At 33.9% G+C, this 16,944-nt stretch overlaps 1 protein-coding gene and 1 long non-coding RNA gene across 3 annotated transcripts; both read right to left on the reverse strand.

The window, feature by feature from the left end:
* Window positions 1-4,911: 4,911 nt before the first annotated feature.
* Window positions 4,912-8,505, reverse strand: LOC113727890 (protein NRT1/ PTR FAMILY 4.3). 2 transcript variants are annotated; one of them, XM_027252279.2, is made up of 6 exons: window positions 8,371-8,505; window positions 8,173-8,251; window positions 7,836-8,053; window positions 7,129-7,551; window positions 6,235-6,362; window positions 4,912-6,124 (listed from the first exon to the last, which is right to left on the reverse strand). In XM_027252279.2, the coding sequence occupies exons 1-6, from the start codon at window positions 8,371-8,373 to the stop codon at window positions 5,119-5,121; spliced, it is 1,857 nt and encodes a 618-aa protein (XP_027108080.1). In that variant the 5' UTR covers window positions 8,374-8,505; the 3' UTR covers window positions 4,912-5,118. The 2 variants fall into 2 exon arrangements, with proteins under 2 accessions (XP_027108080.1, XP_027108081.1); XM_027252280.2 differs by having other exon boundaries at window positions 8,173-8,284.
* Window positions 8,506-12,396: 3,891 nt separating this feature from the next.
* LOC140036050 (uncharacterized) lies at window positions 12,397-14,122 on the reverse strand. Its single transcript, XR_011839945.1, has 2 exons — window positions 13,391-14,122; window positions 12,397-12,950 (listed from the first exon to the last, which is right to left on the reverse strand). It is a non-coding gene; the product is annotated as an uncharacterized lncRNA (long non-coding RNA).
* Window positions 14,123-16,944: the final 2,822 nt, after the last annotated feature.

Consider the following 16,944-nt stretch of genomic DNA (forward strand, 5'->3'; position numbering starts at 1 on the left):
GACTGTTGTCGTCCACTCGTCCTTATTGATTTTTTAATGGGGCAGTAGTCTCCGCTGTTTTATTAATCTGAATGAAAGAAATTAGTCAGCAAAAGACATCGACGTCATACGTAAAATGGGATACAATAATGAGATTCTGGATCATGTGATTTGTCAACGTCGGTGAAGTTATTCTTTGACCAATTAAAAATTACAACAAAATTATTAAGGATTAATCTTCGAGCTCTTGTACACCGACAATATATATATACTTTCATTATTGAATGTATAACAAATAATTTAAATTTAAATTTAAAATTTAAATTTTGCATATGGATCATACATTCAAATTTAAAATCGATCATTAAAATTTACTCAATTATTAATTGGCTTTATTTGAATTATAAATTTTCTCCAAAAAATTTTGATTTTTTATAAATATATTTATTAATTATCTGTTTACCTCACATATATCAAATCGGTACAATATATTTTTCTACACAAAAGGAAAATAAAACTCAGTGAATCAGCACAGCTTTAACCATTTTGCACAACAACATTTGTTTTCCAACTCGCCGCCTCTTAACTTTTATGTTTTTTTTCAAAAAAAATCTATAACCGGCAAAATATTAATATGTTCGGAATGAGTAACCTTCTTTTTTTTTTTTTTTTTTTTTTAAATGATGAACTTAAAAATTTATCCCCTGCCAAGAAAGGCGTCACTTCTAGTTACATGCTAACAATGATTATCCGTGAAGAAACACCTATGCCAGTTTGTATAGCCGACAAAGGACATGCAATTTTGAAGTGGAGGTCTCAAAAAAGTAGGAGGCTGGAACCTAAAAATAACAAGATGATGCTTCTGAGAAAACATTCCTAATTTTTTTTTTGTCAATCGAAACTTGTCTATTTTACGCCTACTCCTACTCTAACCTATACTAAAGGGGAGGGATTAACTGGACAATGGGAGAATCGACAGAGACTAAATTACTATCGGATCAGATAGGTATACTACGCACCTGTATGAATTTAAACCATTTAAAGTGACAAACACATATAATGGCAAGTGATGAGAGGCTACGGTGGTGGCCAACAGTTGATTACAAAAAAGTTACATCAAAGAGTACAGATGATGATCATTGGAGGAACTTAGGGGGCGTTTGGTAAGAGGGTATCGGATTCGGGGAATGGAATGAACCCCATAAATGGTGTTTGGTTCACTGGAATGGGAATTGAAATCTTGGAATGATTTCTAAAAATTTGGTGTTTCTCCATTCCCTAATATTTTGGTGGGTTTTGTCCGATTCCCAACTTTGATTCCAAGAAACAAATCCAATTACATATTATAATTATACAATGATATAATTAATATTTATATATATTATATATATTATATATTATAATATATACATATATATAATATATTATAATTATAATATTAGTACATTATATAAATATATATTATATTTATATAATATATATAAATTTATTAATATTATGTAATAATATATTTATAATATATATATATATGTATATTTAATAAATGCATATTATATGTGCATATGATTATAATATACACATGTATATAATATTAATAAATTATATAATTATATTTATTATTTTAAATACAATAATATATAATAATTACTATATCTAATATTAATATGCATTATACTTATATAAAATATGAGTACAATTAATATTTATATATTATATAATTATAATTATGTACATATATATAATATATTATAATTATAATATTAGTACATTATATAAATATATATTATAATTATTCAGTTAAATATAATTATATTTATATAATATATATATAAATTTATTAATATTATGTAATAATATATTTATAATATATATGTATATTTATAAATGCATATTATATGTGCATATGATTATAATATACACATGTATATAACATTAATAAATTATATAATTATATTTATATTTATATTTATTATCTTAAATACAATAATATATAATAATTACTATATCTAATATTAATATACATTATACTTATATAAAATATGAGTACAATTAATATTTATATATTATATAATTATAATTATGTATTTATTTTATAGCGTTTGTATAATTATAATTAATTATGTATATAACATTTAATTTAATTAGTTACAAACTTATAATAATGATGTTATTGTATTATATAATTATATATTATAATTATTTAGTTAAATATAATTATACTTATATAATATATATTATAAATTTATTAATGTTATATAATATTATATTTATAATATATATGTATATTTATAAATGTATATTATATGTGCATATAATTATAATATATACATGTATGTAATATTAATAAGTTATATAATTATAATAATAATTATTTTAAATATAATAATATATAATAATAACTATATTTAATATGTAATATATATTATATTTATATAAAATATTAGTATAATTAATATTTGTATATATTATATAATTATATAATTATATATTTATATTTAATTATATATATAATATTTAATTGAATTAGTTACAAATTTATAATGATAATATTATTATCTAAATTTACTAATACATTTATACTAATATATTTACTAATACATTTATACTAATATATTTAATTAGTGAAAATTTCTTATATCTTATTTACAAAGAGCCAATAATTATCATTTACGATGTGGTTTATAATATATTTATTATATTCCATTCCGAAAGAGTCGACGAACCAAACATCAACTATAGTAATGATACACATTCCAGGTACTTGAACCAAACAAATATATTGGAATGAATGACCTCATTCCAAACCCAAGATATCCGATTCCGAATCCAAATCCGATTCCGACGTGCGAACCAAACGCCCCCTTAGTCACATGGTATATGTAATGTTACACTGCCTTTGCTATATAAAAATGAATCAAATAAAAGGCAAGATAATGATAGGAAATTTTTTTTATTACATCATAAATACGTCTTTAATCATATTATGTCACATACATTATATTAATAAAAATCGCAACATTGTTGTTTTAAAGAAAATTTTCTAATAATCTTATATCCAAACACTTGAGAGCATAACAATCTAAAATCAGATGAACATGCATGTTGCTTGATACCCCATATGGGTAAGAAATTCACCAAGAAATAATTAAAGGTCTCCCAACTCTCATGTTAGATTCCAAAAGGAAACCAAAAAAAAAAAAAAAATTACAAATTCATATTAAAGCCAGCAATACCTGTATAAAGACTTGCCACATTTAGGTCGAATAGAACTGGCCTAGGGCAACGTATTCAATTTTGAGCTTCTTGTTTTCATTTTTTTTTTGGGTCAAATTGTCATTTGTATTCATAAATATTTGAAATCTTACATCAGTAAGTACATTAATGGCAATGGCCGAGCAAAGACCCTAAGGTAATATATAGGATGCAGTAATAGTGAATTAAATTAAATGAAAGTTATGCCTGGTGGATGTGATTACAATAGGAATTAGTGGATGAAAGCCCAACAGGTATCATAGAGTTGGATCTGAACATAATTCAATCCATTTGACATAGACAAGAAATTAATATGGGAGGGATCAACTGTACGAGCTCACACAGACAAAATCAAGAAGCATGCTTGGATTAAGTATTACTCCTCTGAAATTTATTAACAATGTTCCATTAATTCTCGGGTGCTTTTCAGGTCCATCTCTGTGGCTAATTTATGGCTTTTCTGTCGGTGGAATCCGAATGTCTCACATGATTTACCCTTCACAGGAATCACAACAGCGAACAATTTGTTTTTTTTTGTTTTTTGTGTGTGTGTGTGTGTAAGCAAGAGGACTCGAACCTGAGACCTCATGCTTACACTCTTTCCTCTCGTACTGCCCAACCCATCCCTCCCCTCACAGCGAACAATTGCTTGTTTGCTGCTGATAAGGAAACTTAGACTTTATTTGATAATTTAGTTTAGTACTTAAATTTAAAGGGTTCAGATTTTAACATGTTCATGGAAACTTAGACTTGTTTGATAATTTAATTTAGTACTTAAATTTAAAGGATTCAGATTTTAACATGTTCAGATGAACATGTGTTCAGATGAACATGTGTTCAGATGCGTTTGATAACAAAAATAGAATATATGAATTTATGAAGTGACACTGAATTTTCTAAATAAATTTATTTCAAAAAATAAGTGCTAAGTTATTATTCACTTATTACTTAACGTGATATATATTCAAATATATCATATTTAATACTCACCAATTTAGTAGTAAATTAATGAATTTAGAATGCATATTTCAATTTCAGTTTTATCAAATACACCTTAGTGTATTGCATTGAGTGGCTTTGTTTATAGCAAAAGTTCATGAAGCCCATTGATTAGTTGTTAAACATATGCACCTTTATGTATTGGGTCAAGCACCCAAGCACCTTGGAGCAAATGAATTTGGGTATACCACCGAATATGGGACAAAGGTTTGTTTCCAATCAGCCCTTACTACTTCTCGTTGGGCCAACACAGATAAAAAGAGAGTTCGCAGCATTTCAATCATCACAATTCAGGCTTCCAAATCCTGCAAGTCCGTGCTAATTGAGCCACTCCTGAATCTCAACTCTTTTTGAGTTTTAATAGCCAAATTCCAGACAATGAAATTGGGCCATTGAGTTACAAAAAGTATTTTCAATTTTCCTTGAAGTTCAAAATGAACGGTAAAGTTTTTTTTTTTTTTTTTCCCACTCTCAATAAGAAACCAATTCAAGGATCAAGAACACTGGAACAAAATTTGATGTTTTAGAGGCCAAATATAAAAACTTGCAAGTGATCAAACAAGAATAAAACTTGCGGGAAAACCGCACAACTTTGCAATTTGTATGATTTGCTCTTAAGTAGTACAAAGTTCCATTAATTAAATTAAATGGGATATCCTGGTCAAATCCTCAAACAACCACTTTTCCAAAAATCTAATTATGGCCCTAAATATATGTCAACAAGCATACAATCAAAACATACCCCAGAAAAGAAAAACCCAAAAAAAAAAAAGAAGAAAAAGAGAAAAAAAAATTTTCAACATCTTTAGACCTCCTTCAAATTTTTAAGCAACTATATGTACTACGGCATCTTCTGCCATTGTCCCGTGCCACATTTCACCAAATTATTTAGCTCTTGCCGTTGGCCTCTTCAGTACTTTTTTCATCATTGCCAACGATTCCATTTCCATTTGTTGCTGTTGTTCTTGTCTTCCTGGCTTCATTCTGATCAGCCTGATCATCAGGTTCCTTGAACAATGGCACACCGCTTGCAGACAAAGATTGGGGCGCACACATAGCGTTAGTGCTCCAGCATATACCATCTGCACTGCTGGAGACATTTTCCTGTTTGTACTTGTACCATGAAGCCCAGTACAGATAATTGAAGAAATTGAGGAGGCTCAGAATGGCCAAGAACCAAAAGAAATAATCCAAATGGTTCTCGTCCAAAAGCTTCCCATCTAACCATCCACGTTTGCTATGTGTTGTCCTCCTCGTAACAGAGTTGATGATATCCACGAAAATACTGCTCAAGAAATACCCGAAGGACTGTGTTAGCCATGTAAATGATGTGGACAGCGATCTCATCCCCACTGGCGCCTCTTTGTAGAAAAATTCCAGCAATCCCACGAGAGTAAACATGTCTGCAATGCCGAAAATCCCATATTGAAATGACAGCCAAACCACATGTACGGGCTTCCCGTATGTCAGGTCGTGGTTTTTCCTCTTGACTTCAACAAATCCAGCTACGGTCATTGAGACTACTGAGAGAACTAGCCCGACCCCGACACGCTGAAGCTGCGTGACCCCGGATGGATGGTTGGTGATCTTTCGGGCGAATGGGACGAAGAAGAATTCGTAGATGGGGATCAGGATGCTTATGAAAACCAGGGGAATCACGGGAACTGATGGTGCGGGTACTTCAAAGGAGCCGAGGACACGGTTCATGTAATAGCCTTGTGTGACTGAGAAGGTTTGGAGTTGCGCCATACATGTGTTCAAGATGATTGTGCTGGCTATGATTGGCAGCATTCTTGTCAGAACCTTAACCTCTTCGACTTGGGTAACTGTGCAAACTGTCCAGGGCGCTGGCTTGGTATTGCTGTCACGAAGTATTGCCGCCTTGTCGAGCCACCTGATTCGATCAATAAAATCAAGAAACCATCATATGTTTAGATAAACCTTAGAGGGAATACATACATATATATCAGGCTTGCTAGATTTAGCATCAGGCATTAATCTGACCTGAATTGTTCAGTGTGCTGAATCTTTTGATCTGTTGAAATTGATGATTCTTTGTCCTCTGGCTCGTAAAGTTCTTCGGGGCTACTTGGATGTTGCAAGCTTCGGTTTTTAATTGCCACAACTATAACCTGTAACGCCAAGAGAAGTCAATTTTTCACTTAAACATGACATAGCCCAGAAACCAATTAATTCCCTTTTGCGCTTCAAATTGTGGCATTTCTTTAAAAATTAAAATTTTATCTTTTTCCGATTTTCTTCAAGTGAATGAATGAGGAATAACTTTTGAAAAGAAAATTGTGGTCCTCAATGAAAAGTGTATCTTAAAAGGGCAAAGAAAAAAAAATAATCATTACGGTCAAGTAGCATGTATAACATTAATAGTCATACATACCCAATTGTGGATTTTCAGTCATGCTTGGCTAATCTTAGAAAGAAATATGCCAATTGGCCATAGCAACTCCTCACTTTAATTAGCTGTTAATGCAAAATACCAGCAGTATATTTTAGCCTTTAGGAATAAGATATCCATGTCTTCACAGTACCATCCTTTAGAATTTAGAAATACTAGCATTTTACAAATACGTCAATGCGAATTACTAGCATATTTTATCCTTTAGAAATCCATGTCATGCACAGCTCAAAGGCTCAAATGATGAACAAAATTTTAACATTCAATTACTAATTGGTGCAAACATGAAACAGACTAAAAATTCAAGGATTGCATATGCAATTAAAGGTCAGACTGGAAACTGTAATCAAGAAGTTAGACCCCCTTTCTTTTTTTTTCAAAATGTGGGGCCGAATTCAAGAAATAGTACGATCAGACTTGAAAAATATCTACTATGAACTGATTGATTGCATAGAATTGTCATGATTCAAAGGACAAAGAAGGACCTGTATAACTCTTAGGAGGGGGCTATCTCCTGGAAGTTGAAGGCGGTAGAAAGGCTTGCCCAACACAAGAAAAATAAAACCAACAAGGGTTGCAAGGAGGGATATCAGAAATCCAGGCCACCAATGTCTGTTAGTAGCCACCCAAACAATGATTGTGACTCCAATTGTTGCTCCCAAGGTAGAGCTGAGTAATAGAAAGTTGAAATAAGTGGCAAGAGCTTTGGATTCCTTTGGATCTTTCTGATTAAACTGGTCCGCACCTAGGGCAGGAAGAGCGCCCCTTACCCCACCTGTGCCCATTGCTACCAAAGAAAGTGATGCATAGAACATCACTGCTACTCTACCTGCTAAACAACTTGACTTCCCGCAAGGGCTTGGCTGCAAATCCTTGTAACGAGCTTGAACCGTCATCAGCAATAAAGCCTGCAGATATTAGAAACGTAGAAGTACATTGGACTTAAATGTCTAGTCAAGTTAATTTATCGTTGGATTAAGCAACAATTTTGCATGGCGCAAATGAAGTAATTATATACGTCCAGTTTGTTTGTGTTGTTGAAACTTACTAATCTCTTAAATTCTTAATTTTAAGGAATCATAATTAGTCTCTGAGAGGAAATTAGAGTTGAATGGTTAGTGCTGATCATGTCAATTATCAATATGAAGCAATCAATGTCTTATGAAGAGGTATTAGAATGGTAGAAACATACCGCTAATTCAAATACTCCAAAAATCAAACAAGTTTTGAACCGGTTTATGTACGTGTCCGAGATAAAGCCACCAAAAATGGAAAGCAGGTAAGTTGAACCCATGAGGTTGGTGACAGTGTTGGCTGCTGCAGACACCTTGAAATACATTTGGAGTTGGAAGTACAAGACGAAGCTCACCATGTTCGCAACAAAACCCATGTTCTCCAATGACACCAAGGCTACATTATTGTTAAAACGACACTTAAAAAATTAGTAAAAAACATAGGTCGATCGATAACACAAACCAATTAAGGTTGTCCTAGCTGTAATTGATCGCTATCCCAACTCCCATGCGTACCATAAACAAACGAGGCAGCTCTAAATCCCCCTTTCCCTTTCATGTTCGATGAATCTTGATCAGACTTCATAGCATCCTCCTGTACAGATCACATGACACAACACAGAGAAAACTATGCGATTAAGATGATTAATATCCGATCATTTAACGATGGCATTCGTGTCCCTCATTAGAGATTGGAAGGAGAAGAAGACTCACCATGGCTGCTAGGACTTGGTTGAGTTTTTTCACTTAGCAGTTAGAGAGAGACCAACTGCTGGTGGGATTTGTGGTGATGGTGTTGGCAGGAGGGAAATGCATGTGTTTTTGAACGTATGCTAACTTATAATAAGGCTAAAGGGAGCTTTGTATATAACGTTCGAGTTGGACGTGCATCAAAGTGATTGCTAGCTAGCTCTTCCTTGTTTTCACATTCTCTCCAGTCTTTTCTTTCTTTTTCTTTCTTTTTTATTTCTCTCTCTCCATGTTCACGATTCTTTGTTCATGATTAAGATATGGCTGGCAGCTGAGCTAAGTCCGTTGGTTCACTTTCACAAGAGGCCTCAGTGGAAAAGGGAGATAGATATGTGGGATGTGGGCACTAGCCACCAATTACAGTTGTTTGTTTGATACCCCATATCAGGTATCTTTTTTTTTTTTTAAATGCTTTCATTCAAATAAAGGGATTTCTTTTAATTTATTTTTCTCTGAAACATTCTCTATTTGGTCAAATTTAGGTCCATCTTCGTCTAAATCAATAGTAGCATTCAACTGAACAGTGAATAAATCTAACAGTCTTCGATTTGTTCAAGTTTTTTTTTTCTCATTTTGCACTTGTCAAATTAATATTGTCACCTCCAAATTCATAAATGGTGAACAATCTTATGTATAGTCATAATTGTAAGAATGTCCTGATAAAGATCGCAAAATTGTATGGTCGGATGATCTCTCCAAGATCTCTCAGTACATAAACTGGATCTGATTTCGATGAAGAATTGATGGCCTAACATGAAGGAACCAATCCCTTTCCATACTCATGTTTGTTCAGCAATCCCTTTCTCTCCATTTCTGCTTGGTTTGATATTTTGAAGTCAAAAGATCTTGTCTTCGATCACAAGAAAATGACTTGTTTAAATTTTGTGTATAAACCGTAACAACTTCTCCCCGAAGTGTAAAAGTATTTTACACAAGTTCTTTTTACGTTTCTTGCACTAATTTCAAAATTTAAGAAAATCTCTTTGGATTGGCCTATTTTTCACAAACTAGATTTTCAAATATAATGTTACAGTAATACATAAACAAAACAATTCTAAAAGTATCTAATCCATACAATATATTAAAAACAATTCACAACTATATATAAAAAAAAAAAAATTCTATCACCCTTTTCTTCTTCCACCTATCACCACCACCACTTGCCGCCACCGTCACTACCACCTCGTCCCTTCTCTTCTCTTCTCTCCTTCCCCTTCCCCTTCCTTTTCCTCCCCCTCCTCCTTCCCGCCCCTCCTTTCCTCACCTCACCTCAATCTGGCTGCGATCTAGTCATGACTAGATGCAGATCTGGTTGGTTGGGACAAGATTTGCATCTAGTCACTACTAGATAAGATCAGAATGAGGGAAGAGGAAGGAAGAGAGGTGGGATTTGCGGGGAAGAGGAAGGGGGGAGGGAGAGAGAAGAGAGAGGAGAAGGGGTTAGTAGCTGTGATAGGAGGTGGTGATATTATTTTTTATTTTTAAAAAATACTCCAAAAGAAATATAAATTCTAAAAGTACCCCAAAATACATCTCCACAACACCTCTAAAAACACTTTAATAACATACAATAAAAGTTTTTCACATGTATTGTTACAGTAAAATTTTTTAAAAATGTTCTAAAAAACAACTAATCCATGCATCCATACGGGGCCTATACATAACAACAAAAAAAAACACACACACACAATTTCATGCGCACATATATACTTATTTGCACATATGCACAGATGAAACAAAATGTATACATATTTGCCCTTCAATGACTTGTGTAGAATCACAATAATATTAACATTTTCAGGTCCCTATTGACTTCCACTCATAGTCTCATTCCTCTCCTGTGCATGTTTGGATTACAGTTTTCTAGAGAAAATTTTTTACGTTTTTTGTAAATATATTTTTCAATCACATTTTACCTCACATTTCCCGATCAAATAATTGTTACAATATATGTTTCTATAAAAACTCGTAAAAATTTTTCCTTTTTCTTTCAATGCTATAGTACTAGGACTAGACAGAAAGATTTTTGGCCTAGTGGAGTGAGATGCGTGCACATAATTTAAATCTCTATTTATGTAGGAACCATACCTGTGTGCCAAAACGACACCTATGTGCGGACAAGGTTAGGGATGGATGAAACATGAGACCCGTTACTGTCAATAATTACTCAAACATTTGAATGAAGGTAAAGTGAGTATGATATATGACCAACAACTATTGGGTGTTCTAGACCATCCCAAAACCATCTTTCATTATTTGATATTGGGACCTTTGAAAGATCAACAAAACAAACAAGAAAAAAAATAAGAAAATTAAAATAACAAATCTTGTTTTGTTCTTCATCCGCGTGATCCCACCAAAGGATATAAGATTACATCCTTTTTCTTCGTATATTAATCTAAACTAATCCTAAATGCTTGCAAGTGAGTGTTACATCTTTGCCATTGCAACAAATTAAGCTAATATATAATCTCTAAATTTTCTCAAGGTTTGAACATTAGGCGACACATGACTTGTATCTCAATATTTTCAATCCATTGTGCTTTGAATTTGAAAAGAGTATTTTGATCTCTAACACTCAATTATTAGAGAATTTAGTCAGTTGATCATGAGATAAAATAATTGAGGCCTAATTAAAAAAAAAAAAATCTTGCACTCCTTGTAAAATGAACATTTTATCTTCTACTACTAAACTTTGTTGGCCTTTTGCGGGAGTTTCTGGCTATTACTGCAAAGCTACTTGGCAAACTTTGATTGCTTCCGGGATACCATCAACTTTTGCAGCAGGTTGAATCTTGAATTTATATGCTCAACATTACTTTTCTTCTTAGATTTGAATACCAAGTATTAATCATAGGATGGTGATTATGACATTTTGTGGGTTTAGTGGGAAGGTTGATGCCTAATTTTGTATGGTGGCTTTGTGATCAACAAGCTATCTTTTTGGTAACCAGAATAATTTTAATATCAGGACCCCCCTACTAAAGATATGTCCAAAAAAGACTTGGAAAGGTTTCTAATTGAAGTCAAAAGGAGAACAATAGCTGGACATCGACCAAATAATTGAAGAACTAGACCCGCGATGCAAGATGCACACATGCAATTCATTTAACCCGGTAAAACGACATCTTGTATACCTACGCACGGGTTCTCAACCTGTTGGGATCCAAACGCGGAATATACGACTAGCAAATTTCCTAACACAACTCTATTAATCCGTCAGTCTACGTTCGGCCTCTTGAAAATTTTCTCCTGTTTCATGCCATGTAAGTAGCAAGTCTTGAAATTCTTCATCAGATATAGTATTCCGGTCTTTGTGGCTTGCCCCAGTAGCCAAGTTAAACTTGAATTGATTGCCTTATCCAGATTGTGGAGGAAGGGATCGTTGTAGTAGGGACATTTAAGTGCAATGGATTTAGCACCTTTAGCGCCCACCTCTACATGGGATGTCTATTGTCACAAAAGCTATTCCCTAAAGAAGTTGTTTGGGGCCAAAACATGAGCACATACAGGAAAAAGCTAATGAAATGAAAGGATGGAGAACTAAAGTTGCTCTTCTTCTCTCATCACTCTGGACCACCTTCAACCTAAAATGGATGTGGTCTTAACCTTTCCTGTATTAACAAATCAAATTATTATCCATTCGTGCAACTATGCAAGTTGAGCAGTCTCTTTCTTGGGCAAACAGGAAAAAAAGGGCTCTCCTGTAATCACAGGTATACATGCACCTCCTTTTTGTTAGGATGATGCTGATCGATGTTCATCTTCTTCTTAAACTAATAAATGCAGTAATCCACAAATCCCATTCAATGGATCTTTGTGATTTCGAATCTAAGGAAGTTGAGATATTGAGGTCAATAGCTATTTGGTGCTTCAATAATTCAAACTCATATATATTTCTAGAACTTAAATTACGACACATTGCACACGTTGTAGTTTTTTAACCCTTCATTATGACAGTGTAAAACAAGATTATAAGGACGAAATCAATTATAAGATAATAGCTATGTGAGATAAAAAGGTAATTGGGAATGCGTTAATGGAAAACGCAAAAATTTTCTAGGGAAAAATGGCTTTCCAAACAAAGCTAAGTCGTGTCAAAACATGCATGAGTGAAAACTATGTTGTATACAATTGAAAGCAATGACAACATATAAATGAGCAGATGCAGCCATAGCATTGTGAGTTCCATATATGCCAGAATGATGGAATCTGCCTCTTGTGACTCAGTTAAGGACAATCTCACTCTCAGCCCTTATTGATATCGTCATCACATAGGTGCTGGAGTTCTTGGTCATGCTCTAATCTGCTTGATTTTCACATAGAAAAGCATATTTCATAGGTTTATTTACTTCAGTTATATCATCAGACATTTGGGGTGGATGACCTGTCTTTTGTGCAAATGGTCAGATGGAACAATGTACATTCAGGCAGCTACTGCAATTCTTGCAGGTACTAAGGTAGTTGGATGTAGCTTTAGTGATAAATGTGCAAAACAAAAACGGTCTGCTATAACAGATAATCCAACTCACTGACATGTACACCTGCAATTATATATGATAAAAAAGTTTTAGGCATTTATTTGCTTTGACATCTGTACCTGGATCTTGAAACTGCAATTCTATATAAAAAGTGCTGTCAAAACAGAATCAGATGCCTCTTTTATCGAGCAGCTTTTACACATTGAAGTAAAGAAGATCTTTAAAATCATCATTGCCAATTCATGATCTGGTGCAATGACTAACATGTTATTTGTCTATTCAACATTGTACATTTCTAATTGGATTGGCATATAATTCGACAAAATCTTACAGATCAAAATCTTTGTTAATTTTTAGTGAAAAATCAAGTTGTGCAGAAATGTAAGACTTGAATATTCTGGTCATCAACAATGGTAGACTATTAAAACGGAAAAGATAATTAAACTGTTGATCCAGGATTCCACCTTAAGAAAGAAAACCTGAATATCATTAGGATCTAGTACCTGATGAACCTTTTCATGCCTTTTACTTTTCAGAAAGCAATCCACAACCAGCTTGCTCTTTGCTTCTTTTTCAATTCTCTGAGTCATTCTTTTTTTTTATTCCCCTCTTCGGAGTTCTGTCGGTTGGAGGAAGTTGGATTATCTATTTCTCTGCAAACTTGTGCATCTCGAAAAGAAAAAACCAAAATGGGAAAATATGGTTCTGATCAAGGAACTTTTACTGCGCCGGAAAGAAGTATTTTGTGTCAGACCTTAAAAACCAATTGTGACAATCAAAGAGACAAAACTGAGCTACCCAGAATCAATCTCAGACTTGAGCAAATGTAAAATGAGACAGTCTATCTGCAGAAGGCACTTTCAAGTCAGATTTGTTCTCTCTCACTGCCATTCTAAACTATGAACCTGGAAAAAGTACACACACACACACACATATTCCTGAATTTGTTTTTATGAAGAATGCTGTCAACAAAACCGAGTACAAGATATATAAAAATCCAAGCAAATTAAAACTTAGTTTTTAAGCCATGCAGAAAATCGAAAAAGAAAGAAATGAAAAACCAATGGATATGAGGTTGCAGAATAATGGTTGATTACAGTTTTTAACAATGAGGAGCACATCAGGGGATGGAATAAGGATTAGCTGCACCATGGTAAAGAAAAAAGAATTTCGCTCGTTAGTTTTTTCCATCGCAAATCCTCTCAAGAAGTTGGACCCATCAATCTAGTGCATAAACATCTAGCACAACAATGATCTTAATCCGGTAAAGAATTCCATATCCTATCATGTGGTCCAACAATAGTAGTTGTTTTTTTTAAGTAGTAGTACTTCTTCTTCACCCCACTAACATGCGCAGACATCCCCACTCTAGTGATGCATCTTATTATAGCTTAGCACGTTTTAACTTTCTTTCTGTGTTTCCTCATCCAGAATCCACCATGATTTTAAGAGATTGAAGGCCACAAGATTTCGAAATTTCATTGCCCTCACTTTCCACTAACTTTATCTTTATCAACACAATTGATCAAATAATGGGCTTTCCTCCTGTAGCTGCACAAACTTTTGAAATTAATATTGCTCCCTGCGGTCATAAGATTTCCTAGTGACATGCTTATAATTGGTTCCTAATCATGAATAATTTCCATATAAACTTTTGCTTCTGTTCTTTTTCTCACTAACAAATCTTGACAGGTGGGACGAGGACACTTGCATCAATAATGGTCATTGTTACAGTGATCAATTCTGAATAGACAGTAAGAAAATGCCAAGAAAATTAGGCAACATATCACTGTATTTAAGAACATCATGGTAGTCAGATTCTCAATAATAGAAGGTCACATGAATGCATTAAAAACAACAAGATCAATTTGGCAATTAGCTATGAAACTAATATCAGTCGACTATGACTTGATACAATACATTGACAGACCTAGAAAAACAGGTGCGGGAAGTGTGTGAAGAAATTAAGGATCAGGGCTCAGCACAGCACATTTAATTTTTTTTCCTCCCAAATCATAAATGAACTCTGTAGCTCCAAGTAATGGCATACTTGTTGGATTTATCCCATATCGTTTCGACTTAGTTATACGTGTGACCTCACCCTTGAGTTAGCGTTTGAGGTGGAAAGGCCCAATAACACCTAATACTCCTATCAGAGTTCAATTACAACAACTTCTTCTCCCGATAAAGAGTCCAATAACTCCTTCCAATTAAGATCCAAGTGTAAATAATCCACAATTCACAAAGGAAAAATGTGCAAAAATGAAGAATGTATAGAGAGGTATATGTTTTCATACACATACAATTTAATGACGACACTCATAACGTTCGATGCTGATAGCCGATAGGTGACATGAATTTCTACAAGATGGCATACTTTGGCAAAATGAAATAGACATGACAAGAGGAGTATCTGGCACTCCTAAGACCGAAAAGGAAGAAAAGATTGGAATAAAGGTGATCAGAGAGCACATGGAGATTCCAAGCATATGAAAGCTGGTTCATATTTTGGGAGAAGAAAAAAGAACTAATTCAATTACATGCGAGAGGAAATGAGCACAGTTTATAAAAGCTGATTCATCTCTTGGCCATCCTTGTAAAGCATTCTCTCTTTTAAGTACTGATTCAGAACATATAGTTGATGTAACCTTGTACTCGACCCAGTTCAGAAAAGTGCAACAAGGCCATCAGATAAACACATGAATTTCTTTTATTCTTCAGAAAGATGGGGCTACTGCCCTCCCTGCTGTGATTTTGCTTCTCACTGCCGTGATTTTGCTTCTTACATATTTTGCCTTTCTCAGCTTTTGATCACCTCTACTATGTATTAATCTGTGTTGCCAAAGAGAACCGGAATAAAGAATCTCTCCCCTCCCAGTGCTTTACCATGCTCTGATAACATTTGTTAGTCAATTAGTTGAACGAACTTTCTGTCCCTTTCTCTTCGAACATATGTGTAGCAATTGGAGTAGATCTTAATTTCAGTATGAAATATGCCTTAACAGGTTCTCTTATTTAGACCTAGGGGAGGTGAAAGAAGAGGGTGTTTTCTGTGGACTTGGAGGCCTCTTTGACCTTGAGTTCCAAGGGTAAAATTATCTGTCCCTCGACTAAAGATTGGTTCTTTCGAACATCAAACATCTATATGAACCTTCGACGCTTCTCAAAAATCAAAGTAGAAGAAGAAGAAGAAATTCGCACCTATAAGTTAGCAGCTACCCGAGTAGAATTTTTTTCTTTTCACCGCAGATATATAAAATCTTACTGGATCATTCCTGATTTACTAAGTTTTCTTTAGTTGCTGAGTGGAGCTAATCCTATGGACATCTTGATCACTTGATCAACATAACTTCAAGTTTATTTAGCAAATCAACCATGTTAGAAATTGGGAAAAGTTGACCAGGCAACTTGTGGAGCTCACAATTATTTGAAACTTTCCATTTGGATACAATAGATCCTGTAAACTTGTAGTCAACTTAGAATGGCATGAATCGTCCCCATTTAGGACAGGAATATGAATTTTTTTGGAGTATATCCCATTCGCAAACCACGTAGCTTTCTGAACCTGTTCCCTTTAACTTGTTTTCAAAGAATTGTTTGCAGCCTTATTGTACCAGTACTTTGAGATCAGACTGATTGCAGATGAAGGCCGGTACAAATGTAAAACTGTTTTGACTTTAATTTACCATACTCCCATAATCTTTCCCCTTCCATAACAAATTAACTACAATCTGCATTACTAACCAGGGGGTTGCTTTTTTTTTTTTTAAGAAAGAAAAAAAAGGCCTTACCGAGGGCCATTGCTGTACTGTGTATTTACTACGTCTAAGGAATCTCTCTCAACTCATGATGCTCTTGGTAGGTTTATATGCTGTACAGAGTCTCGCCGAAAGAAAGTTAAAACCCAAACCAGTAAAAGGTGCCATTCTCCTATTGAATCATTTTTTTTTCTTAATATTTTTTTATCCATCGTTTTCGCCTGTCAGTTGCTATGGTTTAAAAAAGGCCCAAGAGCTGAGCTGCAAGTCCATGCAAAGACACTGATCTACCAAGTCAC

The sequence above is a fragment of the Coffea arabica genome, chromosome 2c, assembly GCF_036785885.1.
Source record: "Coffea arabica cultivar ET-39 chromosome 2c, Coffea Arabica ET-39 HiFi, whole genome shotgun sequence".
Classification (NCBI taxonomy): Eukaryota; Viridiplantae; Streptophyta; class Magnoliopsida; order Gentianales; family Rubiaceae; genus Coffea; species Coffea arabica.

Coding starts and splice junctions, on each gene's coding strand:
- LOC113727890 (XM_027252279.2), bottom strand. Junction 7,552..7,835: donor TTGGAGTATTTGAATTAGCG/GTATGTTTCTAC, acceptor TAATATCTGCAG/GCTTTATTGCTGATGACGGT. Junction 6,125..6,234: donor CAGCACACTGAACAATTCAG/GTCAGATTAATG, acceptor TGATCGAATCAG/GTGGCTCGACAAGGCGGCAA.